Source organism: Amia ocellicauda, chromosome 8, assembly GCF_036373705.1.
Source record: "Amia ocellicauda isolate fAmiCal2 chromosome 8, fAmiCal2.hap1, whole genome shotgun sequence".
NCBI classification, from domain to species: Eukaryota; Metazoa; Chordata; class Actinopteri; order Amiiformes; family Amiidae; genus Amia; species Amia ocellicauda.
This window is the reverse complement of record NC_089857.1, coordinates 44,278,744-44,303,297: the sequence shown is the minus strand read 5'-3', so window position 1 is coordinate 44,303,297 and position 24,554 is coordinate 44,278,744. Positions and strand designations below refer to the sequence as shown.

The window sequence follows — 24,554 nt, the reverse complement described above, 5'->3', positions numbered from 1 at the left end:
CTCACTCTACATCACCAGGAGATGACAGCACCCTGTTCTCCCTCAGTGTCCTTCACCATAAGGGCATGAAGGGGTTAAGCAGTCCAGCAACACAACTGAACAGCGGAAGATGCACAACGAAACATCGAGGATTAACGAGAACAGAATGAGCCGAGGAGGGAGTTAATTAAAACCACCAGGACAACCCCCGCAGGGATGAGGAAAGCACAGAGGCCTCGGCTTCAAATGGCACTCGTAAAAGTCACTCGACATCCTGACCACAACACAAACATCTCTTCACTTCATTCCTGGCTCTGTGTGTTTATTAACTCATTACATGCGGTCACCTTCAGTTTCCAAAGCCTGTTTTAAAACGTTATCTAAAGCTTTTACAGATAAAATCACACAGCTAAGTAAGATAAAGGTAAGATATCTACACAGCTCCCTTCAGCGCGGTTGTCCCCGCGGTACCGGACTTGCCTGCGGGAGCTTCTTGTCTTCGTCCGACAGGCAGTCGATGGCATTGTTGAACACCTCCTCCACAAGCTTCTTCTCTTCATCTGTAAAACGCAAGGAAGACACCAGCTGTCAGGCAACACAAAGTGCACAACCCGTCATAAATCAGCGGCAGTTGGACGGCACTTCATCACGCGAGGCAGCCTCTAAATCTTTCACTGGCGATTTATTTTTATCTCCATTTAATGCTGTGTGTGTTGTTATTTTGGCTTTTTACACAGATTGACTAAATCTTTTTCCAACGGAAGAGAAAGGACGAGATGACAGTCCTCTCCGGGGACGTGGACAGAACCGCACATGACATCCCGAACTCCCTTTCCTGCATCTGCTCTTTTACCCGTGCACCCCCACCGGTTCGTTTCTTTGGGAGGGAGGGAAACGCACACAGACACCGAAGCTCGGAGACCAGACAGAACAAGCAAAAGGAGGAATGTTAACCCTGCAGCGCCTGCCTTAAAGTCTCCCTCCACAGTCCAAACCGCGGCTTTCTGTACGTGTTCAAAGAATTACTTTACAGACGCCAAAGGGTTAATGTGTTGAACTGCAGGCTAACAATTGATCAGCTGTGCAGATTTATTTCTCCTTTTGAGCCAAACACCAGGCCGCACTCGTGGGATCCCCCGCCGTTCTACAGGGCGCTCCGAGCCTTTGCGCTCGAAGTAGGCCTCCATAAAGTCGTGCTGGCCTCCTGGGATTATAAGACCATCTGTAGCCAGATGAGATCTACCCAGGAGACCAGCCGGATAGAAGATTTCCCTCCCGAAACCTGCCGGTTTATCTGGGCTAACGCTACGCACGTTTGCCTCACGAATACGCAGAAAGATGTCTCCTGGATGGCTGTGAGTCGGTGTCTCCCCACCCGAGTGTTCATGCACAGAAGGGGCATAGCTCCTTATGACACCTGCCCCTAAAAGGGTTGCCTGGGGAAGGAGACGGAGGCTCATATCTTTAGGGATTGTCCCTCCGCCTACAGGGTCTGGCTCCTGTTTTCTCCGTTCCTCCACAGGTTTGCCGTTCCTGCGCGGGCGACCGCCCAGCAGATCTTATATGGTCCTGCCAGGGGATTAAAATCTTCCACCCTGAGGTGCTGGTGGCGTGTCGTCTGTGCAGTGAAGCAGGCCCTGTGGGAGGGACGGAACATCTGTCTATTCAATAAGCAGGAGCTGGACCCGATTGTCATCGCGCGGAGGGGCATGGTGCTCGTGAGGGACTACGTCAATCTGGAGGTCCATCAGAGGGGCAAGGAGGAAGCCTATAAGAACTGGCACATACAAGATCTGGGGGAGCTCAGGATCCCATGATGGGACCCACCTCCGGGGACGGTCAGTTCCCCCTGCTGGAGCCCGAGTCCAAGATCTTTAAACCATTTTATGGATGATTGTTTTTAAAATGATTTTTAAAATGAATCTTAACTGTTTTTAAAGATTTAGTTGTTTTTAAATCACTAATTGTTTTAGGGGTTTTTTGGTTTAGTTTTGTTATATTTTTTTGTCAAATACATTGTCTGTTTTGGATTTAATTTTAAATGCATTGGACCTTTTTTGTTTGTTTTTTATTTTTACTTTTTTAATTGTTTCTTTATTTTGTCCAATGCATTTTCAGTTATTTTCAATGTATTTGACTTTTATGTTGGTGAGCAGTTTTGCTTTAATCACGTTTGTTTTGTTGTTTTGTGCACGTTTATTTGAAGTTAATTATTTTGTTTTTCGTTAAATCACAAAGATTTTAAAAATTTTAAATGATTTTAAGAATTGTATTTTAAAGTTTTTAATCACAAGTATTAAAAATTTGAATTGTTTTTTTTCTATGTCATGTAAAATACTATACACAATAAAACAGTATTTTGAGCCAAACAGACAAACCTCAGCTCTGCAAGGGGGGGAAATGAAGTGCTTTGTTAGTGCAGAAGAGTCACGTTGAATTGAGGTTTACTCTTGTGTGTCAAGAGACCAGCCCTGTGCTTCCCTTTGACCCCGATATCCCCCGCAAAACAACAGCACAGCCATGGGAGTCTAATGTGTTTATTTTATATCTCGCTGAAGCCGAGCTGCTGGAAGGAGAGGAGCAGAGACATTGCCGGAATGTGCCGTCAGCTCAGAGTGCCCAGGAGGATTATGGGAGTTTCACCGAACGACACTTAGGAAAGAATGAGCGGTCGTTAGCGAACGCACACGACGAAGACGCCGCTCTGATCTGCGTTAATCCGGGCAGCTCTCGCCAGCGCTGCAGCGTCTTCTGTTTTCATTCAGGCCCAGATCTCGAGTTACTGCACTCGGCCCTGAAGTGAGCCAACGATCTGCTCACAAGAGCTTTTTTCTTTTTCTTTTTGTAAATTGCCAGCTACTAACAAGTCACAGATTTCAAGTTACTTAAAAAAAAAAAAAACGTAAACGTTACAGCTAACTTGAAAATCTGCAACTTCCGAAAACCTGCAAACAATTAAGTAAAAAAATAAAAAGTTTAAGGGAGCGCACGGTTTGTCCAGTAAACGGATGAATTGGGTTACTGGGTGCACAAGGAAAACAGGGACATGGGGATCTACAAGTCCAGGCAGGGAAGCCCTCATAAAAGCCAAGGGTCCACTACAGCCGGGCCAGAAGGCCTCAGTCCACAGAAAAGCACTGTTTAAACATCTAGTCTAATCTAAACAGCACTGAGAAAACAGACCAGATTTAAACGTCAGCTTGAAGGTTGTGCACCAGTGATCTGCTAGTGGTCCGAAACACACACAGCTGCAGGGGACCGAACGACAACAACACAAAGGAACGACGGATTAAACCGATATTGAGGGCAGATGGAGGCAGACCGATCCTCATATACGTGCAGAACGCACTGGAGACGCAGGAAATGCAGTCGCTGCACGAAACGCTGCAGGACGCAAGGAAACCCAGAGCTGGGACTGATTAACAGCTAGCAGAGAAAATGGGACTTATGCATTCGACCTCTCTATTATTTGCACGAGTTTTCAAACGGGAATCTGAGAGCAGTCTGGTCTCACTGAACCATGGGGGGAGGAATGGAAACATGCCAGTTTCAACAGCACTGGAAAAAAAATGCCCGTCAGAGAGAAATAAAAGTGAGGAGAGAAAGTCCAGAGTGCAGAAAGTGTGCGATCCAAAACTTCAGTTTCAAGGTCACGAATGGCCTCAAATTCGTTGTTTTTCTTTTGCTTAGAATTCTTGTTTTTTTCCTCCTCATCACAAAAGCCCTGTTGAAGAGCTGGGCCTGCGAGCCGACAGAGGCCGGAGCGCGTTACCTCATCCCATCTGGCAAGAACTCGACACCTCGTCTCCACAGAGCCTGAGAGCGCACGGGTCTGAGGCTCACTGCGAGCCTGGCGCCACTCGCTGCCAGAACGGGGTCCGGGGGAACAAAGGGAGAAAAGGAGAAGGCAAGCCGCGTCGCCACCGGCCCAATCCGAGTCGGGAGGAAAAAAACACCGGCAACAAATCGGTGGAGAGCCGAAATTACATTGAATCTGAAGGACAGTGGCTCCGATCCCACGTCTCTGCTTTAGCGTCAGGCTTCACTTGGCCCATAAATAACAATCTCTCAAAGAAAGGGAGAGAAAGAAAGGAAAGGGAGGCCAAGTGCAGCTCATGACTGGAAATCTGCACGTGGCAGAGCAGCGAGCCTGAACTCCCTCCGAGGTCAGGACTGTATTATACAAGACAACTGCTTACAGGCGAAGCTAAAAAAAAACACGTCCATAAAACACTAAACAAAGAACAGCCGAATTCCCCCGCTTGTAAAAATACACTTAAGCCGTTCAATCATAATGCACTAATTGGCAGGGAGAATGTCATTATAAAGCAAAGCTCTCAATCCACTGCACATAACCCTAAAGAGAGAGAGAGGAGACCGAATATTCAACAATTCAGTTGAAATATTAATATACTGATTTTATTTTGAAACCCGTACTGTGAATTGTCTCTCTATGTAGCAGTAATGAAGACTGACATTTCGTTTCTTGTCTGTGATTGGCTAAACTAGAACGGAGCTCACTAACGAAAAGTTCTGAACAGAAATACTCTGACAAAGGAAATTAAAACACTTGTGTATAATATGAGCAGCGCAATCAAACTAACAAATCTGGTGTGTTAACCCACCTAAGAGCCAAACACCCTCCTGTGAAACTTGCAATGACAGGAAAGAGCAGCAGCAAACATGAACACGATTAAACGAGCCACAGAGCCTGATACTGCCGATCGGTGACTTACGGTTTATTTACTATGGTTTCCACTCTGGTTTAGGTCAGACCGGCAGTCCGTGTGTTGAGTGTGGTTTGGGAACGTGGGAAAATTAAATAGTTTAGTTCAGTATATTGTATAAGTTGGTTAGATGGTCTAATATTTTGTATTTCGCTGTTATTATTGTAAAACATTGCCACAAGGACACCAATGTGAAGGCATTAGATATTGCCCACCACGGTACAAACAGAGACTGGCGCACGGGCAACTGCCATGTCAACGTTCGTCTCTGGCAGCGGTCTTTCAATGTCTGGAGTCTCTCTTGGAGCTGCACCACAGAACCACAAACCTCCAGCTCTACCCCCCGAGGCACCGCTTCTCATGGGAAGAAGTCCCATTTAGATCTCTTAATCCTGGACATGTAGTGCACCGGTCAGTCCGGTACCTTTGCGTTTAAAGACTTAGAGATAGTAAAGCAGGGCTTGAGAAAAACCAGTCGCAGAAACTGTGTAGCGAACGTCTTAGATTTTCTCCAAGGGAAACCACAGGCCAGCGGCAGCAATAAAGCCCAACCGTTGTCCCTGCAAGGATGTTCCTACGCATCTACAAGGACAGACCTGGTGCTGAGCTTTATTAGGGAACGCCTCTGCGGCAGAAGAGCTGCGCTGCCAGCCCGTTCAACAACACCCACTCGAGACCCGTCACCCCTCACACAACTCGCTCCTCCAGCACCAAGTGGGAGAGAGGCAGACAATGAGGGGGGACAGGAAAAAGAAAAAAGACTGACAACAGAAAGAACTGTCCTCCTGTACAGGACCTCCTTCATGGGGAGAAGGACGGCACCATGCAATTCCAACAATTACACAGCCAAACTCCCATAACGCACTGAGGATCACGGCCTTGGAAGGCACGGCCCCAGCAGCGACTGGACTGCGAGTGCCTGGGCTCCAGTGTGGCCCCTGTGTTGAAGTACCTGTGTTGAAGTCCAGCTTGGAGACCTGCAGCGCGTAGGCCTCACACTCCTTCTTACTGAAGCTGAAGATGATCACAGGCTGGAAGTTCCTCTCCATGATCATTTTCACTATTTTGAACACGTTCGATGGCCCTGGACAATAAACACATTGGAACGGATTAAAACACTGCACACAAGCACACACTCGACAATAAACATTTCTTAAATCAGCCTAAATATCGAATATCACCTCACAGTACAACACCACCACACAAGTCAATAAAACAAAAGCTCCCTTATTCCAGGGTCTAGGTAGCTTCTCCCAAAGGAAGACATTGCGAGAAGCTCAGGAAGAAGAATTCCCTAGGACAGAGGTTTTCAAACCAGTCCTGGAGGACCCCCTGCCCTGCTGGTTTAATTACTTAATTGAACAGTATACTGCTTTGTTAGTTCAATTAAGGATTCAAATAAGCAATCAAGACCTCGGTTGAAACAAAAACCAGCAGGGCAGGGGGTCCTCCAGGACTGGTTTGAAAACCACTGCCCTAGGACACTGGCTGAACAGGAAATAAATCCCATTTCAGACTGGCACACAGGGTGAGCACTACAGGACGTGTTGCTTGGCTGAAGAAACCATAAGGGTTCATTTTCCACTTCCTGGAGGTCCACCAAGACCTTAATCTATACCTCTAAAGCCACAGGGGGCAGCCATGGCCACCACACTGTAGCTCACAGACCAAGCTCTGCTCAATGACACAAGGGGCCCACCTCTCGTCCCGCCTTTCCGTCCTTTGTTCTCCCACTTGCCGCCGCTGTCGCCGGTGTCTCTCAGGACCTGCATGGCGGTGTTGAAGTTGTCCTCTCGGAAGTCTCCCTGCAGCAGAGGACAGACACACAAACACAGGACAGGGGTGCGTTCACACAGGCTCGTTTTGTTGGGCTGTTGGCATGTTTACGGTGCTTAATCTCAACCGGCAGTTTCCTAGAGAAGGCCAGAAAGTCAAGGTGACCCTGTATCAGTCGGGTTAAGCTGCACAGAGGGTTGTTCATTTGTGTAGTTCGACTGCTGTGGCAAGGTTACCCCCAGCTATTGTGCAACTGTCTTGCGCATTGCTGCTACCCTAAAACACAAGCCCCCCGTCTGACGGACTCCAGAGAAACATGAGTTTAATCCAGCAGACTAGAAGACGAGAATCATCCTGGGAAATACCTGAAGGTATCGCTGGAAAACTCCACTGCTTTGTTATGGGTCTCTCAACACAGATATTGTGTAACACGGCCATAAAAACAGCACGCACGCACACGCATGCACACACACACACACACACACACACACACACAGAGCTATGAACAGGAGGGGATGAAAGTGACATGAATCAGTCGTTTTGCATTCCCTTACATTTTCATCCACCACTAAGTGAAGCCCGTCGCCCCCTGCTGGAAACACGTAATGCTGCAGAGGAGTGGGTCTGTAGTCGGTGTAGATAACATGGCAGGCCTGCAGGTGAAACACAACCAGGGTTATGATACACACACACAGGTTTGATCTCGTGCCGCGCATCGCCGGCAACCGGCTCTCCGATGCGCCGCCACAAGCACTCATGCACCGAGCCGATAGAGACGTCAGGGACCTGCTTGTGGAGGTGACAGATCCACTCCGCGAACTGCCGGGCGTTGGGGATGGTGGCCGACAGAAAGACGTAGTGCACGTTGTCGGGCAGCAGGATGATGGTCTCCTCCCACACCACGCCACGCTCTGCGGGGAGAGAGACGAACACGCCTGAGCCACCGACGCACAAAACCACGCGCCTCAGATCTGACCATCGAGGGCCGGAGGATTTCTGGTCACTCTCTCCATTCGAGCTCTTGATTACTTAATTGAACTGATAATTGACAAGACTGAACCAATTGACCAGCCTCTTCTCCGGTCTGGCATCAGGCGAGTCAGAGCTCAGGATGGCTGTGTGAATCGAGGCTTATGTGTCGAGTCACAAGCCACGACCACATCAAACCAGAGGAGCTTTTCCAGATCAGCAGGGACACACGCACCCGGGGACACAAATGGAAATTGGGCTTCAAGGCATTCAAGACAGAAAACAGGAGACACTTCTTCACACAGAGAGGCGTCACAATCTGAACAAACTCCCCAGCGATGTGGCTGAAGAGACAATGTGGGAACATTCAAAAACAGACTGGATAGGATCCTTGATCACTTAGTTATTAATGGACACCAAACGAGCATGATGGGGCGAATGGCCTCCTCTCGATTGGACACTTATGTTCTTAGGAGTCATTTAGTCACACAACCTACACCTCTGACTGAGGGGACGACAGGCTTTACCTGAGTCTCTCATGTAATGGATTTCATCAAAGATCACCCAGGCCACCTCTCGCATCACCTCCGAGCCCCGGTACAGCATGCTCCGCAGAATCTGGACCAGAAACAAAGTAGAAGGACCATGAAACACAGCCTCACCGCCCTGCCTCGCCCCTACACACATCAAACTGAGGAAACAATCCGCCACATGCACTGAGCATGCCGTCGCAGCGAGGCACATAACGGTTCCCTCATCGATGCGGCACTGTAGCGTCGCGGGGGGCACCGTACCTCGGTGGTCATCACCAGGCAGGAGGCCGTGGGGTTGATGGTCACGTCGCCCGTCATCAGCCCCACGTCCTGGAACTCCTCGTACATCTCACGGTACTTCTGGTTGCTCAGGGCCTTGATGGGGCTGGTGAAGATCACGCGCTGCTTGTCCCGCAGGGCCAGGGCAATCGCGTACCTGAGACGGAGCAAAGGGAAGGAGGGGGGAGAGAGGGAGGAAGAGAGAGCCGGAGAGGGAGAGTTATCCGATTGACATTTATCGATACGCGTCTCGCCACTCCTGTGAGCTACACAAGGCCTGAATACTCACTCGGCGCAGACAGTCTTCCCTGCAGACGTGTGGGCCGACACCAGCACAGACTGATTGTTGTCAATGCATAAAATCGCCTCCCTTTGGAAAGGATCCAGAATGAAGGGATACTCCTACAAGAAGAACATACGATAAGCAAATAGAAACTTGTTATATTTTACGCTTACAGCATTAAAGGTGGTGATACAAGTGCTAGGCAGCTCACAGGCAAGTTAAAGAACTAGTAGAGCAGCTCTGAGAAACCCGAGGACTGGGTTTGAACACTAACGATACCGAGTCTCCTAACCCAGACACACGTGGCAAAGAGCTTCTGATTGAGGCCTTTACCAGAACACTGAAAACAAGAAATTTAAACTGAAGTATCGGCTCTCTTTCTGGTTGCCAGTGGTCAAAATGAACATGTGATCTCCTCCAGAGATGAGTCTAAGTCTCCAAGAGTCAGCAGCAGCATTGCTTCTCACAGCTGTAAGAACGAGTGGCTCAGACCGGTACCTTGGCTGCTTTCCCCACGCGCGGCTTCAGATGGGAGTACTCCTCACTCGACGGCAGGGCCACCTGGACCGACACAGACAAGACACGCAGTAAGTCAGAGCCCAGCGGAGGTTATAACACAGGAGCGGGGCGGCGTGAGGTCGTTTGGCGTCTCTTACCTCGTGTGTGCAGCCCTCCACCGTCTCCACCTGCTCCACCTTCACTTTGGGCATCAGGTCTGTAAGGCTGAGAGAATTCTCATTTAATAACTTAACCTAAACAGAGTATAACAGCAAAGCCAGGGCTCGTCCCTTACAGACACCGGCAGTGCAGTCAGGCCAACAAGCAGGTAGAAGGCAATTACAATGTTAGGGTATATTGTGAAAAGTGTAGAATTGAGAACAAGGGCAGTGATGTCCAGACTGTACAATGCGCTAGTTAGAGCTCATCTGGATACTGTGGACAGTTCTGGGCTCCACACTTCAAGAAAGATATCGCTGCTCTAGAGGCAGTTCAGAGGAGAGCAACCAGACTTATTCCAGGTCTGAAGGGAATGTCCTACTGAGAGACTGAGGAACTGAAGTGGGGACTTGATCCAAGTCTTCAAAATCATGAAAGGCACGACCACATCAAACCAGAGGAGCTTTTCCAGATCAGCAGGGACACACGCACCCGGGGACACAAATGGAAATTGGGCTTCAAGGCATTCAAGACAGAAAACAGGAGACACTTCTTCACACAGAGAGGCGTCACAATCTGAACAAACTCCCCAGCGATGTGGCTGAAGAGACAATTTGGGAACATTCAGAAACAGACTGCATAGGATCCTTGATCACTGAGTTATTAATGGACACCAAACGAGCACGATGGGGGCGAATGGGCTGCTCTCGATTGGACACGTTGTTATATTCTAGGTGTCACTGTGCTACAGAGCGCTGCAATATTAAAGCAGAACCGACAGTGAACCGCTCCCTCAAAACGGAGCCGACAACGAGAAACAACCAGGGCTTCTGTCTGCAGGGGCTGGTGCAGAAAGTGTACATTTTTCCAACTAGCATTAAGTAGTTGTAGGAATACAGCGATTCCAGTGTGCCGTGAGATTCTCGGTTCAGTGAATTCTGTAGATGTTCCTCAAGTTCTTGGTCGTTCATTTCTAGAGAAGGTATGGACAGTATACCTTCAGTGAATTTCTAACCTCTGGATATATGTGGATATCACAATAAAGATAGGAAAAAGTCATCCTAACCACAGAAGTGTCATAAGGGGCAAACGCAGAGCCCCATCTTGGCCGCTATAGTGTACCCACTTTTATCTACCACTGCACTACTGGCCCTAAGCATATGAAGAGGTCAGAGGGGAAATCAGCACACATTTTTTCTTACTTGATGTCCTCTGCAGAGACCGTCTCTAGTTTGGTCTTCTTCTCAAAGATGGTCTCCTCCGTGCCGTCGGGCTCGAGCTCGCGCTTGGTTTTCACAGCGGGACTGTCTTCGTCTTTTTCTTTGCCTTGAGAGGATTTCCTATAAAGGAAAAAGCAAGTTCATCAGTTTGTTTACTAAACTAAACCCTGTGCAAATGCACTGTGGCTACCTGTGTGTTTTAGAGTACAATTTCAGATTCTTCTCACTTTTTAAGCACTGCATGGATTAGCCCCCAGTTGCACCTCTGACTTGCTGCCCTCTTGCACTCCTTCATGATCTTTGCTCTCTTCCCAACACAAAACATGCTAGTTTGGGAGAGATCTGTGTTCCATTGCTCGAAAACTCTGGAATGACCTTCCAGCCAGTGGCAGTTCTAGACCATTTCAGCTGGGGAGGCCTGGCCAGGGCCAGTTGTATTATAGGGGGGGCCATCATCATCCCCGCGGTTCACCAAATTAGCAGGGGGTGCCGACGGTGTTTAGTCCGCAGTGCTAGCGGGGGGAGGGGTGGATGCTGACAGTGTTTCTCACGCCTATAAGTTTAGGAACTGAAGTTAGAGGGGCAGCAGGGGGGCAAGCACTACAGTAAGGGGGGCAGCTGCCCCCCTTGCCCCCCTGTAGATCCGCCCCTGCTTCCAGCTCACATGAGATCAGGGGTGTCTGTGCAGGGACTGCTAGATTTTACTAGTGTCAGTGCTACACAGGCACACATTTCTGATCATGCACAGAACAGAAGCAAATCCTCTTCAGTGATCATTTTCAACACCAGAAGGGTTGAGAACCCCACAGTGCACGGGTGTTCGTTTTCTCAACACTTCTCAAAGTCTTAATTTAACGCTATTTTGGATTGTCACGCATGTACACTTTAAAAGGGTTGATTTTAACACCTACATGGGGAGGGGCTAACCCTGAATTGTTGTCTATCCTGATCATTATCTGCTTAATTGAACCAATTGTGGGTCTTAATTAGGTGCAATGTCCCCGAGATCAAGGTACCCATTGATTGGTAATTTAGAGAGACCTGGAAAACCTGCAGGACTACGTCTCTCCAGGAACAGGCTCGGCCACCCCTGACCTACAGTGTTCAATCTGCTAATTATGTTTTGCTGTGCGGTCAATCAGTCCTTTAGACTCTACTGTACTGCACTTACGTTGTAAGTCGCCTTGGAAAAGGGCGTCTGCCAAGAAATAAAAATATTGATGCAATTATCTGAATACCTGCACCCTCCTGAGGGAAGAAATTCCTTGGTTGAGCTGCTTAGTTGATTAATAACTGCCATGTGTTCCCAGTATTTATAAATTAATGACTTAGGGCAGTGGTACCCAAACCTGCCCCTACCTGCTGGTTGGTATTCCAACAGAGCTCTCAATTACTTAATTGAACCCCTTAATTGAAGTAACAAATCTGTTTGACTTAAGTTGTGTAATACAAAAGTTGGTTCTTTAAGGTCTTGATATAATTCTATTATTATTTATTTATTGACAGACACCCTGTCAATTCTATTCTTAATTTACCATCACTACCTTTAAAAATAATTAAAAGGCTCCAATTTAGGGCATTTCAATTAAGGGTTCAATTAAGTAATTGAGGGCTGGGTTGGAACACAAACCAGCAGGGTGGGGGGTCCTGCAGAAGCAGGGTTGAGACCCCCTGATTTAGGGTGTCCTATAAGAGGAGGTGGAGGGGGGCTCTCCAGGACCAGGGTTAGACACCCCTGCCCGTGTACATCCGTCAACGCATTTAACTGAAAACTTTTCCTGCTTGCTAGTCAGTGCATGTGGCTTCGCTACTATTAACTCGTTACTTGTTTATGCATTTGTTTTTAATGCGTTTTGTGATGTCGACATGAAAGGCACTATATAAAATAAAGAATTATTAGTGGTTACAGTAACCACCCTGTCATATAACGCCTCTTAAAACAACTGTTAAACGTTGTGTGTGTAACTTTGTTAAAATCAATATATTAATACAAAAATATTAGCGGTCACCAAAGCAGCAGGCAGGGGAAGAGCTGGAGCAGCGGCGGTCATGGCGCTATACGGGTCGGCTCTGCAGCAGCGGGAAAGTCTCCCGATTTAAACTCGGGTCACCCCTCAGACACACGCATGTATAAATACGCATGTGTGTATCTGTATATATACATGTGCGTGTGTGTCTGTATGTTAGGCTGCAGTCATATTTTAACACACGTGTTTCGGTTCTGAAGCCTGTCCACGATCCCCGAGTCGCGGTTGTCTTTATTAGAGCTCCTGAGCGCACAAACACACGGGACCCGAGGAGGGCCGCGGCGGCGTTTCCTCACCCCGTCTGCGGCCCGGCGGCGGCATTCCTCCGCTTCTTGGTGCTGGGCTGCTCCTCTTCAAACACGCTGAACAGCTCGTCGCCGAAAGCGTCCGCCATTGCTACAGCACTGTACACACGGCCCACAATGCACCGCTCCCTAAAGGCCGGATTCGAGCACGGTCTGCGCAGACGCAGCGCTGGGAAAGGAAGTGCAGCGCAGACTAGCCGAGCGTCTCAAAAGCACTTAGACAACATAAACAAACCAATATTTAAAGTAATGTATTGCAATGTTTCGTGTAGCAATATAAAGTCACCCTTAACAATGTAAATTCTTAATAATAATCCAACGATTTATTGTAATCATTATATTACAATAACCAGAATCTGCGCAGACGCAGGAGGTGAGCGCAGCCCCGTACGGGCGAGTGTGCTGTTTCGTCATCAAAAGTTGTGTTCTCTACAGAGATACGCCGGTAGTGATGAGGTCACACTTTAAACAGCACACTGCTGGCAGGCAGGCCGTGATACAGAAAGTGTTCATATTATAATTTAAAAAACCACGATACATAGATCTAGCCTTTCCTTCAGTTCTCCACCGCAGCTAAAGAAAGCGCTGATCTGCAATCGCTGTTAATAGTAATTGGGCTCCTGGCTGTGTAACGTCCTGCCGAGCCCCGCGTCCGCACTGTGCGTGCATTGCGTGAGCCGGTCCCGCAGGATGCCGCTGTAGGACCGACTGACCCGCCGTCTCTCAGACTGTCTGCCCGGTCCAACCTCCTCCACAGCATCGCACTTCATATTAAATCTGCGGAAAGCGATGGGGGGGAAGAAGAAGAGGTCGGCGGCCGGGTCTTCCGCGCCAGGAGCCGCCGGGGCTGCCATCGCACCCGCCGGTATCGGGCTACCGGAGACGCCGGGAAAAAAGCAGCAGAACAAACCCAACCCGGCCAAAGCCACCGCCAAGGAGAACAAAGCCAAGGGTATGCGTGGTTATACTTATTGAAGAGATCTGTATTGCTAACTGGTTGAGTGCTAGTTTAAACGGCACATGATTGGCAGCACAGATACTGAGTCAGACTGGCATTGTTTCAGAAGGAAGATGACTGCGCAGTCAGCTGGCAGCTCTGCTTCAGAAAGCATCTCACAGCTGCAGCAACAATGCGTTGTCTCTGTGCCTCTGACCTGTTTTTACCATATTGAATACTGACAGCACACACCAGTCCAGTGGGTCTGTGCTATAGTGTCCGCCTCTGTGTCCAGCGTGCTTTACTGGACAGCCACCTCTTTATTTATATTCCAGCTCCGAGGACCTACACCTTCACCAATACACCAGGAGTGGAGACCGGGGGGGCTTCAGTCTCTGACAAATCCATTCTGAAGGTCAGTCCTCCTATCCTTCAGTTAGGTTTGGGTGGGGGGGTGAGAGAAGCTCTTGACTGTGTTGACTGCATTGTGTTAAGGCAAGCAGAGTTGGCGTGAAACTGCCCTATAGCCACTCACTCCAGCGTGTTAGACATTAAGAGGTGTGTGACGTTTCAGCAGAACCTTATTAGTATGTGAGCAGGGTCGGAGTCGAGGCGAAGTGGGCTGTAGGGCCTGTCAGCTTCGATCCGTGCAGATGTGCATCCCTGATGTTCCCGCCCCTCGTTTTCAAGGTTGTGATTCAAGCCGACCTGGAGAGGAGAGTGATCAAGCTGATCAACGAGTTCCGGCAGGAGTACGGGGACAAGGCGCCCATCTCTGGAAGGATTACAACCAAGAAGCTGCTGGTGGGTGATGGTCATTATACCCGGCTGTGCGTCAGACTCGCACCCGAGGCACAGGCCGAGCCACGGGGGTGGGTCCTGAACACTGTGTTTATTTAGTAAACAACAAACACTTCTTGTACATACTTGTACAAGGATGCCATTGACATCTGCAGGGCCTGAAATAGGAGGTAAACTCAAAGTTGCCAGGAAAAATCCCTGCTTATGACGCTCCCATGCTCCTCTCTGCCCTGCAGGATCTCTACACGGCTCTGCAGGCGTTTTCCTTCAGGACCGAGCACATCGAGGAAGCGATGAAGAGCAGCGTTCTGTACGGGGGTGATCTGCACTCCGCGCTCGACTGGCTGTGTCTGAACCTCCGTGACGGTGAGAGCAGAGCCCGGCCCGTCTCCACCGACAGTGTGGGGCTTACAGAGTAACAGGAGGACGCGGGGGTCTCGACGACGCAGGGGAGCCCTCGGGGTGTGGAAGCATGTGGGCGGGCCGGTGGGTGTGGTTTTGCTTCTGTTCTCTGCGTGGCATTGAGTGCCGTTTCATTCCTTCAGACGAGCTTCCAGAGGGCTTCAGTCAGAAGATGCAAGAGGAGAATCAGAAGACGAAGCCCAAGTTCCAGCCGCCTGCACAGAAGAAAGCGGCGCCCGAGCCGGAGGTCCAGAAGGCCAGCGAGCAGCAGGAGCTGAAGGTGCGTCCGCCACCCTGGTCCTGACAGAGGTGCACCTTGGGTAGTCGCCACACTGACACTACCTGTCATTGTTTCTCTTTCAGAGACTGACAATGACATCACAAATTATTATTATTACATAATCCAGGGTGTTACATTAGATACAATGACCCATACATACAGCTGCGTTTTTACTGGAGCATTCTGGGTAAAGTATCTTGCTCACGGGTACAACAGCAGTGCCCTCCCAGTAAGCCCTGACTGCTACTCCACACTGCTGCCACTAATCTTACCTGTGCTTAATGTCTAGGGCAGAGACTTTCAAACCCCTGTCCTGCGGGTTTTTTGTTCCAACCGAGGTCTTAATTGCTTAATTGAATCCTTAATTTAACTAACTGCAATAAACCATTACATTAAGTAATTAAGACCTCGGTTGGAACAAAAACCAGCAGGGAAACCACTGGTCTAGAGTAAACCCCTAGAGTGACAGAGAAAAAAAAGTATGCTCCGTGGTGTTTTCGGGGTTGTACAGCAATGCACACGCGTGGGAAGGGTGCGCGCGCGATTAACCGGGTTAATGTGTTGCCCCGGACAGCAGGCCGGCAGTAAGCAGGACAGCGTGAGCGTGAAGGAGTGGATCCTGAGGTACGCGGAGCAGTCCAGCGAGGACGAGGAACAAGAGGAGAATGGAAAACCAGCCCAGGCCGCTGAGGGCGAGGACGAGTTCGATCCCGTGAGTTCCCCTCCGCCCTGGATGGGAGAGGAGTGCTGGGCCGAACCTGGGGTTTGGGCAGTGCTGTGATTCCCTTTCAGCCCTGATAGCAGCAGAGCCCTGAGCAGGATCTTACTGGCTTGTTACTGGTGTGAGATTTGCTCATTTTTATATCATTTGTGTTCAATAACAAATATGACCAGAAGTGAGCTCTCTAGCTGTGCTGTGTGTCTCCTGTGTGTCTCCCGTGTGTCGCCCACAGTCTGTATCCTGCAGAGCGTGCACTATGGCCCGATACCGGAGCCACCGGTGGGTGTTGTTCATCACAATCCTGGCCTCTCTGCAGTCAGACTCACAGCCGCCCCGTCTCCTCTGTGTGTCTCTGTGCAGAACGATCGCTACCTCATTCTCACGGCTCAGCTCTTGGATGCGAAAGAATCGGCAGCTTCGGCGAAACTGAAGAGGGACAAGAATGGCCAACGGATGGCCCAGGATCGAATCCGGATAATCCAGCAGGGTACGCCAGGGTGCAGGGCCCTCCTACTGTCCCCGTGGTTTTGTCAGTCGAAGCTTTCTGTGTTACTTTAGTACGGCTGGCGGCACAGTGGGAAGAAATACATCAAAAGAAAAGTTCAGCAGGGGTCCGTTCCTCTGCCAGCCTGTCATGCCACAGAGAGAACATTTACCATCATCTCTAACACCTCTGACATCCATGACCATCCATTGTGTGCCAGGGGCGATATTGTCCTTTTTTTCACCCTTAACTTTTCGTTCTGTCTCTCCTGTGCGTCTCAGAGATGAAACCCTTGGAGGCCCACCCCATGTTCAATTCAGCCATCAAGCTCACGGACACGCCCAAAGAAGAGAAGAAACCCTTGCCGGTTCTGGAGGCGAAGGACAACCTGAACTTCAACCTGTTTGAGAAGCTGCAGCTGCCGGCACAGCCCCCGCCACAGGAGAATGGTGAGGAGGCCGGGGTGCCACACGTGGTCTGGCACAGGGTGGCATCGCTTAGTGATTCAGGGGTCTGACTCACGTTCCCTGAACAATTGGCAGGACAGAGTAACCTCAGTGGTCGATGTTCTGTCTCCTCGCGCAGCGGTGAAAAAGAACGAGGCGAAGGACGTGAGGAACTTCGACTATGGCGCGCGGAGCTGGACTGGCAAGTCCCCAAAGCAGTTCCTGATTGACTGGTGCCGGAAGAACCTCCCCAAGAGCCCACAGCCTTCCTTCCAGAAGGTGCCAGCGGGCAAATACTGGCGATGCAGGTCCGTGAGTGTGGATGTGCGGCCCCCTGGCTCCCAGCACCGACTTGCCGTGGCTCCCGTGTGTAACGCTGTGCACTCCTCTGCAGGGTCCGGGTGCTGAAGTTGAACGAGGAGGTGCTTGAAGTGTGTCCCACCATCCTGACCGAGGACAGCATGCAGGCGCAGCACCTGGGGGCCACGCTGGCGCTCTACACCCTAGTGAAGGGCCAGGTGAGGCAGGCACACACAGGGGCCTCTTCTGCACCCTTTGTGTGGTTCGGTGAAATCTGAGGGCCACAGTCGGCTGCCATCTCTGCTCTCAAAGCTGCAGCAATCGTTCACGGTTAGTCTTTCTTCGTTTGTATTTTGCCTTTGTTCGAATTTCTCTTTTTCTCCCAGTCGGTTCACCAGCTGCTGCCCCCGACCTACCGGGATGTCTGGCTGGAGTGGCAGGACAGCGAGAAGAAGCGGCAGGAGCAGACCAAGATCGAGATCAACAAGCCCCGGGATCAGTTCATCGCCCGGCTGCTCAGCAGAGCCAAACAGCAGACACACAAGCAGGTGCCGGTGCTGCCGCCCGACTGGGGCTCCCTGGAGCCGGGCGAGGAGCCGGAGGAGTCCTGGGAGGACCTGGTCTCAGCCGACGAGGAGCCGGCGAAGGGCCCCGGCGCCTGGCAGGACCCGGCCAAGCTGGAGTCGGCCCGGGCGCAGCTGTGGGCGCTGAGGGCGTCCCCCCTGGCGCAGCGGCTGCGGCGGGAGCGGGAGCAGCTGCCAGTGTTCCAGCACAGGGGGCGGGTGCTGGATGCGGTGCGGCAGCATCGTGTGGTGGTGGTGGCGGGCGAGACAGGCAGCGGCAAGAGCACCCAGATCCCCCAGTTCATCCTGGAGGAGCTGCTGACGGCCAGCGCGCAGCCCCAGCACTGCAGCATCGTGGTCACCCAGCCGCGCCGCATCTCCGCCATGAGCCTGGCCTCCCGTGTGTCCCAGGAGCTGGGCTGTGAGGAGGGGCCCGGAGCACGGGTGAGGAGAGGGGGAACGGGAGAGAGAAGGAGAAAGGAGGGGGGGAGGGAGAAGGAGGGATGCAGAAGGAGAAGGGAGAGTGGGAGAGAGAAGGGGGGAGAGAGAACGAGTGGGGGAGAAAGAAAGAGAGGAGGAGAGAGAAGGAGGGAGGGAGAGGGGGAGAGAGAGAGCTGTCCATCGTCTCCCTGTCCTGTCCTGTGAGCGTGCGTCTCCTCCACAGGGCTCGCTGTGCGGGTACCAGATCAGGATGGAGACCAAGGCAGGCGATGCCACCCGGCTGCTCTACTGCACCACGGGCATCCTGCTGAGGAAGCTGCAGCAGGACAGCCAGCTGAGCTCCATCTCGCACATCATCGTGGACGAGGTAAGTGGCGGATCGGTTGAGGAGGGCTGGCCGGGTGTGGCACCGCCGGATCAGGCTGCTCGGCGTCTCAGTGTCTGTCCCCCGTGTGTCCGCAGGTCCATGAGCGCAGCGTCCAGTCGGACTTCCTGCTGACCATCCTGCGGGACGTGGTTATGCGCCGGGCTGACCTGAGGCTTGTGCTCATGAGCGCCACGGTCGACTGCCACAAGTTCGCCAACTACTTCAACCGCTGCCCCGTGGTCACCATCCCGGGAAGGACCTTCCCCGTGCAGGTGAGAGCGGGCCTGGGGAGTCCCGTCCAACCAGCAGTTTCATAAGAACATAAGACAGTGTCCATTCGCCCCATCGTGCTCGTTTGGTGTCCATTAATAACTGAGTGATCCAAGGATCCTATCTGTTGAAGGCCTAGAGGTGGCTAATGGCCTGGAACCACAGCCACAACCAGTGCCAATCTGGAGCGTGGTGATAGCCCCTTCAGTCCAGAGAACAAGGGCCGGGGAGGCGGTGTAATAAGGGTGAATGAGGGTTGTGTTGGTGCTTTTAACGGTGGGGATTCCCGGCCCGGTAGGTGTTCCACCTGGAGGACGTGGTGGAGGAGACTGGCTACGTGCTGGAGCTGGACTCGGAGTACGCCCAGAAGTTCCTGGAAGAGGAGGAGGAGGTCAACGTGGCCATCACCGCAAAGGGAGGAAGAACGCAGGTGCACCAGGTACGCCCGGCTCGTCGCCTGGAGTTGTCAGCGCCGCGACGGTCTGTGTGGGTTGGCTGTGGTCGCGGCAGGGTAATGGTAGAGTCGTTTTAAACTCCCAGTGGGAAGCGTGTGGGTAGCGTGTGGGAAGCATGTGAGAGGGAAAGACCCCTGTCTTGTCGCCCCTGTGCAGGAATTCATAGTGAAGGAGGGCGGTGGGGGCTTGAGTCCGGCTCTGGACCACTTCAGCAACCGGACCCGCCACGCCGTGCAGTACATGAACCCCAACAAGATCAACATGGACCTGGTGCTGGAGCTGCTGCACTACCTGGGTAATGTGCCTGCCTGCGCCAGGGCCGGGGGGGCACCAGTGTGTGGGGAGGGGCCGCAATATGGAAATCAGAATAAACAAAAACATGAACCTAAAGGAGCAGAACCTGCGCGTCTGGGGGGTCCAGTGTAATGGGTGTTTTCTATGCTCCTCCAGACCGCTCCCCCCAGTTCGCGGTGCTGGACGGCGCGGTCCTGGTGTTCCTGCCGGGCCTGGCGCACATCCAGCAGCTCTGCGACCTGTTCCGCTCGGACAAGAGGTTCCGGTCCAAAGACAGGTAATCGGATCAGATCCCACGGAGGAAACGACATCATCGCAGCGCAGGTCTGCATCTGTGTGTGAGAGTGGCGTGTTTGTATCCGATGAGACCCATCACCGCCACACGCTCGGGGACACTGATGTTGGGGGTTCAGCCCGGCTCACAGACGTGTTGTTTCTGTGACCCCGCAGGTACAGGCTGGTCCCTCTGCACTCCACTCTCTCCTCCCAGGACCAGGCGGCCGCGTTCACAGTGCCCCCCCCTGGCGTCCGGAAGGTACTGTCCCAGGGAGGGGAATTCTCTTTATTCCTTCATTTTTTTAAATCGGTGATCCATTATTATTGACATGCCTGAGGATGAAACTTAAATTAATGTTTAACTTTTTGTTTCGCATTTCCAAATCCAAAGCTTTGCTCTTTGACCCTGGCAAATCACTCTCTAGTACCCTTTCAGTGTGTGTTATTCACAGAAGCCACTTCCTGATAAATGACACGGTCCTACGAGTGTTTAATATCCGGGTCAAGGTTCTCACTGGGTCCAGACCCGAGTCATATGTAAAGAACATCGACACAAGCGCAGTGTGTCTGACTCGAGCGCGGTGTCGCTGCAGCTGTGTCGGCGTGTGTCACATCTGAGGTCACCACTGTCCTCCACGCTCATTTCAGATCGTGCTGTCCACGAACATCGCCGAAACGGGAGTCACGATACCGGATGTGGTTTTCGTCATTGACACTGGAAAGACCAAAGAGAACCGGTGAGGAGAAGCAGTGGTTTGCAGCTGTTTGTGGGGTTTATGATGAGCAGGAGAGACGCACACTGAGGCAGATTAACACCCGGCTCCTAATTGAGTCTGATTTCACTTAGACAACACGGCACACACAACAACGAGCACTTTCACAACTCCCCTTCTCTTACAAATGGCGGCACCCTGCCAGGCTCTGCTTAGAGTACAGGGTCAAGGGCTGTGCCAGTTCGGTCTGGTCCAGTCTGGTCCGGCTCACCGTGCCGTCTCCCTGCTCCCCAGGTACCACGAGAGCAGTCAGATGAGTTCCCTGGTGGAGACGTTCATCAGCAAGGCCAGCGCTCTGCAGAGACAGGGCCGGGCGGGACGGGTGCGCGAGGGATTCTGCTTCCGCCTCTTCACCCAGGAGAGGTAAGCCTGTCCCTCTCCTCACCCGGCAGGAAGAACAGTAGACAGCAGGAAAGCTTTGTTGCCAAGTCTGTTGTTCCAGCTGAGCTCTTAATTGCTCAATTGAATCCTTAATTGAACCAGCAATGTAACATACAGTTCAATTAAGTAATTAAGAGCTCGGTTGGAACAGAAACGGTGCTTGTTCTGTGTCTCTGCAGGTTTGGAAGCTTCATGGACTACTCCATCCCAGAGATCCTGCGCGTCCCCTTGGAGGAGCTGTGCCTGCACATCATGGTAACGATCGGGCTTTGAGCTGCTCTGTGTATCACTCGCCGCTGCCGCTCTCCGCCCTGAGCTCTGTGCTGTGTCCGGTGCTGAGCCTGCTAAACCTGCACATCCCTCCTGCTTGTCTCTTGCAGAAGTGCGAGTACGGTTCCCCCGAAGACTTCCTGTCCCGCGCCCTGGACGCCCCGCAGCCGCAGTCGGTCAGCAACGCGGTCAGTCTGCTGCGCAGGATCGGCGCCTGTGAGCCGAACGCACACAAGCTCACCGCGCTGGGGCAGCACCTGGCCACGCTGCCCGTCAACGTCCGGATCGGCAAGATGCTTATCTTCGGGGCCATATTCGGCTGCCTGGAGCCCATTGTAAGACCTCCTTCCTCACCGCTTCCTTACGACAGGGGTCTCGGCGCTCGGGGAGCCGGGCTGGCTGTGGACGTGTACGAGCCGGTTTCAGTGTGTTCACTGTGACGTCTCTTCCCCTCGCCTCAGAGCAGCGGTCCGTGTTCGCTCTCTCTGAATCTGCCCGTTTTCCCACAGGCCACGATCGCCGCGGCCATCTCGGAGAAATCTCCCTTCGCCACGCCGATGGACCGGAGAGAAGAGGCCAACCTGGCGAAGGCAGCCCTGGCCGTGGCCAATTCAGACCACCTGACCATTTACAACGCATACATAGGGTGGGTGGAGCTCCTCTCTTCTCACTGAACCGGGAGCATCCCTGTTGCCACAGACCCGTGACTCGTTAACCAATCACTTCTTTGCCGCATGTAGGTGGAGCAACGTGCGCAGCGAGGGCATTCGAGCCGAGATGGCGTACTGCAGGAAGCACTTCCTCAACCGCACGGCCCTCTTGACCATCGAGGTACCGCTTCGTTCTCTCGCCTCCGTCTGTGTGCCTGTCGTGCTGTGTTTTATGAGCACAGTAGTTGTGTAGCCGCGCCCTGACATAGCAGCCCAGTGAAGCGCAGTTGGGAACTCATTTAGTCTAATTTAGCGAGACCGCGTTGTGTTCGACGTGGCGCTGCCTGACGCCGGTCCCTCTCTGCCGGCAGGACGTGAAGCAGGAGCTGATGAGGATGATGGAGACGGTGGGCTTCTGCCCGGCCAAGCCCAGAGGGGCCCGCCCCCCGCCCCGCGGCCCCCTGTCCCGCCTGGAGCACGCGCTGCTGAACGCGGTGCTGACGGCCGGCCTATATGACAACGTGGGCCGAATCCTCTACACGCCGTCCGTGGACGTGTTGGACCGGGCCGTGTGCACCGCGGAGACGGCGCAGGGCAAGGCGCAGGTCCACCCGTCCTCCGTCAACAGGACCCTGCAGACCCACGGCTGGCTGCTCTTCCAGGAGAAGGTATGGGGTCGGGCGGAGGGGTTGGGCCCCGTTTTACAATGTTGCATCTGCTGGGTCTTGTGGGAGATGAGATCGAGGGTCATTTGGGGGAAGCTTTCAGTCGCGGTTTGTTATTCTTGAGGGCCACAGAGCAGTCGGGCGGGTCAGGCAGGGGCGGTGCTGATTGGGTGAGGACCAGGTGAGGACCAGGTGAACCCGTGGCTGACGGGCCGGGCTGTGCCGTGTCTCCGCAGGTCAAGTACTCCAGGGTGTTCCTCCGTGACACGACGCTGATCTCGCCGTTCCCCATGCTGCTGTTCGGGGGCGAGATCGAGGTGCAGCACCGCGAGAGGCTCGTCTCCCTGGATGGGTGGATCCACTTCCAGGTCAGGGGTCATCGTGGCCGTACAGTTGCCAATTATAATTCGGCAGTATTCGGATGGCGTTGTCTGGGAGGACTAGAGCTACTCGACTCTGATTCGTGTGCTGGAGCTCCTGTAAAACCAGATCCACACTCCTGCCGGCAAGACAGCAGGTCTCACTGCTCCTGAAGCTCCACAGATGTAGCTCCTCCTCAGGGACAGTCTTTCAGAGCAGGTGTCGGCAGAGGGCGGCCATCGGGGCCTCAGCACTCTCACCTCAGGCCCATGATTGGTTTAAGCTTGGGGGTTTAAACGGCTTCACTGCAAGGGAGTCTGGGAGCTGTGGGCCGCACAGGCCGATCGCAAGCTGGCTCCAGTCTGTAGACCCCGCATCTCAAACAGTATTCAAATAATAATGATCTAATCAATATATGATACGTCTCCTGCCTCTGACCCGTCTCGTCTCCTGTCTCTGACCCGTCTCCTGTCTCTGACCCGTCTCCTGTCTCTGACCCGTCTCTTGTCTCCTCTCTCTGACCCCTGTCTCCTGTCTCTGACCGCCAGGCTCCTGTGAGAATTGGCGTCATCTTCAAGCACCTGAGGAAGCTGATTGACAGCGTGCTGGAGAAGAAACTGCAAAACCCCAAGATGAATCTCACCGGTAAACCTTTATTTCTCAGTCTAGTATAACCACAATCGCTGGGTGAGAAGGAAGGATAGTCCCGAAGTGAGCCGTGTGTGACGTGGGCTTCAGTGCTGTTGATGGAGGGCGTGCTGCTCTCCGCTCTGACTTTAAAAGCTTGTTCTTCTGCTCTTCCAGACAACCAGACCATTCACACCATCACCGAGCTGATCACGTGTGAGAACGCGGCTTGACTGCGGACGGACGGACGGAGAGAAGACGCATCAGGAACCGGTTTTAAACTACACTGGGGGGGGGGGGGGGGTCAGTGTATTGCGTACAGTTACTTTAAATTGCTGCCCAAATGAGAACCTAACTGTATTCGCATGGGCTGCTATTTCTGTGACCTTAAACTGTAGAGAGCTGCAAGGAACGCAAAGTTGCTCCCGCATATCTCTGTCCCTGCACACAGCAATATTTGTGCCAGTTTTGAATGGGCTGTGCAGTTCGTAGTAAAGGGTTTTGACAGACATGGTCACACACGGTTCTTCTCACCTGGCTTTAAATGGCATTCGATAACGATCGCTTCAATCGACAGTGATGCGTTCCAGCCGTGCTGCGCCGGTGTGCATCACGACAGACGCGTGTGTTTCTTCACGTGTGTTCGTCCAGCACAGTTCTCGCCTCAGGTGGCTGGAATGGAAAGAAGGGGCTCTCGACACCCCCATTCAGAATATCTGAGTGTTTAGTTTCTTGTGTTTTGTTTTTTAAGTGAAAAATAAACCACAGTGCCAGTGAAGCTTGTGTCCTGTGCTTTCTGAGCCATGAGACGGGGACAGAGGGCTGCTTGTTCTGCATTTTCCCTCCCTGTCCTGTAACAACTTCAGCAGGAGGAATCTGGGCTCGATGGCCAATTGTACCCGACTCACAGGGGACACGTAAAACACAGTTCACTGAATCACTGAGCACCGCAGTGAGAACAAACCTGTTCCTGTGCTTCCTTGTGACCATTGTCTCCGGTCTCCTGTCTCTGTCCACTGTCTCCCTCTCTGTCCAC

General features: G+C 52.2%; 2 protein-coding genes across 3 annotated transcripts in view; one reads left to right on the top strand and one right to left on the bottom strand.

Annotated features, from left to right (window-relative positions):
- The window catches only part of mtrex (Mtr4 exosome RNA helicase), a 28,675-nt gene extending 15,785 nt beyond the window's left edge, over window positions 1-12,890 (bottom strand). Inside the window, exons 1-12 of the mRNA XM_066711616.1 lie at window positions 12,747-12,890; window positions 10,406-10,543; window positions 9,203-9,269; window positions 9,045-9,107; window positions 8,553-8,665; window positions 8,246-8,420; window positions 7,979-8,069; window positions 7,269-7,393; window positions 7,037-7,135; window positions 6,406-6,511; window positions 5,659-5,790; window positions 460-539 (exon numbers count right to left, since the gene is read on the bottom strand). Coding sequence (XP_066567713.1) covers window positions 460-539; window positions 5,659-5,790; window positions 6,406-6,511; window positions 7,037-7,135; window positions 7,269-7,393; window positions 7,979-8,069; window positions 8,246-8,420; window positions 8,553-8,665; window positions 9,045-9,107; window positions 9,203-9,269; window positions 10,406-10,543; window positions 12,747-12,844 — 1,287 coding nt within the window. The 5' untranslated portion in view covers window positions 12,845-12,890. The remainder of the gene's footprint in view (window positions 1-459; window positions 540-5,658; window positions 5,791-6,405; window positions 6,512-7,036; window positions 7,136-7,268; window positions 7,394-7,978; window positions 8,070-8,245; window positions 8,421-8,552; window positions 8,666-9,044; window positions 9,108-9,202; window positions 9,270-10,405; window positions 10,544-12,746) is intronic.
- A 291-nt stretch (window positions 12,891-13,181) lies between these two features.
- dhx29 (DEAH (Asp-Glu-Ala-His) box polypeptide 29) lies at window positions 13,182-24,296 on the top strand. 2 transcript variants are annotated; one of them, XM_066711615.1, is made up of 27 exons: window positions 13,182-13,707; window positions 14,028-14,107; window positions 14,383-14,496; window positions 14,730-14,859; window positions 15,039-15,175; window positions 15,753-15,887; window positions 16,257-16,383; window positions 16,662-16,829; window positions 16,966-17,134; window positions 17,221-17,344; window positions 17,513-18,133; window positions 18,354-18,497; window positions 18,593-18,769; window positions 19,066-19,206; window positions 19,379-19,517; window positions 19,673-19,793; window positions 19,967-20,051; window positions 20,441-20,529; window positions 20,800-20,928; window positions 21,126-21,201; window positions 21,327-21,551; window positions 21,726-21,862; window positions 21,957-22,047; window positions 22,238-22,534; window positions 22,768-22,899; window positions 23,440-23,536; window positions 23,696-24,296. In XM_066711615.1, exons 1-27 carry the CDS (start codon window positions 13,545-13,547, stop codon window positions 23,749-23,751), a joined length of 4,104 nt encoding a protein of 1,367 aa, XP_066567712.1. In that variant the 5' UTR covers window positions 13,182-13,544; the 3' UTR covers window positions 23,752-24,296. The 2 variants fall into 2 exon arrangements, with proteins under 2 accessions (XP_066567712.1, XP_066567711.1); XM_066711614.1 differs by having other exon boundaries at window positions 15,750-15,887.
- Window positions 24,297-24,554: the final 258 nt, after the last annotated feature.

Bases quoted from the DNA above. Each gene is read 5' to 3' on its own strand.
- dhx29 (XM_066711614.1), top strand. From the start codon at position 13,545: ATGGGGGGGAAGAAGAAGAGGTCGGCGGCCGGGTCTTCCGCGCCAGGA. The intron at 16,384-16,661 runs GTACGCCAGGGT...TGTGCGTCTCAG, and splicing joins AATCCGGATAATCCAGCAGG to AGATGAAACCCTTGGAGGCC. The intron at 19,207-19,378 runs GTACGCCCGGCT...GCCCCTGTGCAG, and splicing joins GAAGAACGCAGGTGCACCAG to GAATTCATAGTGAAGGAGGG.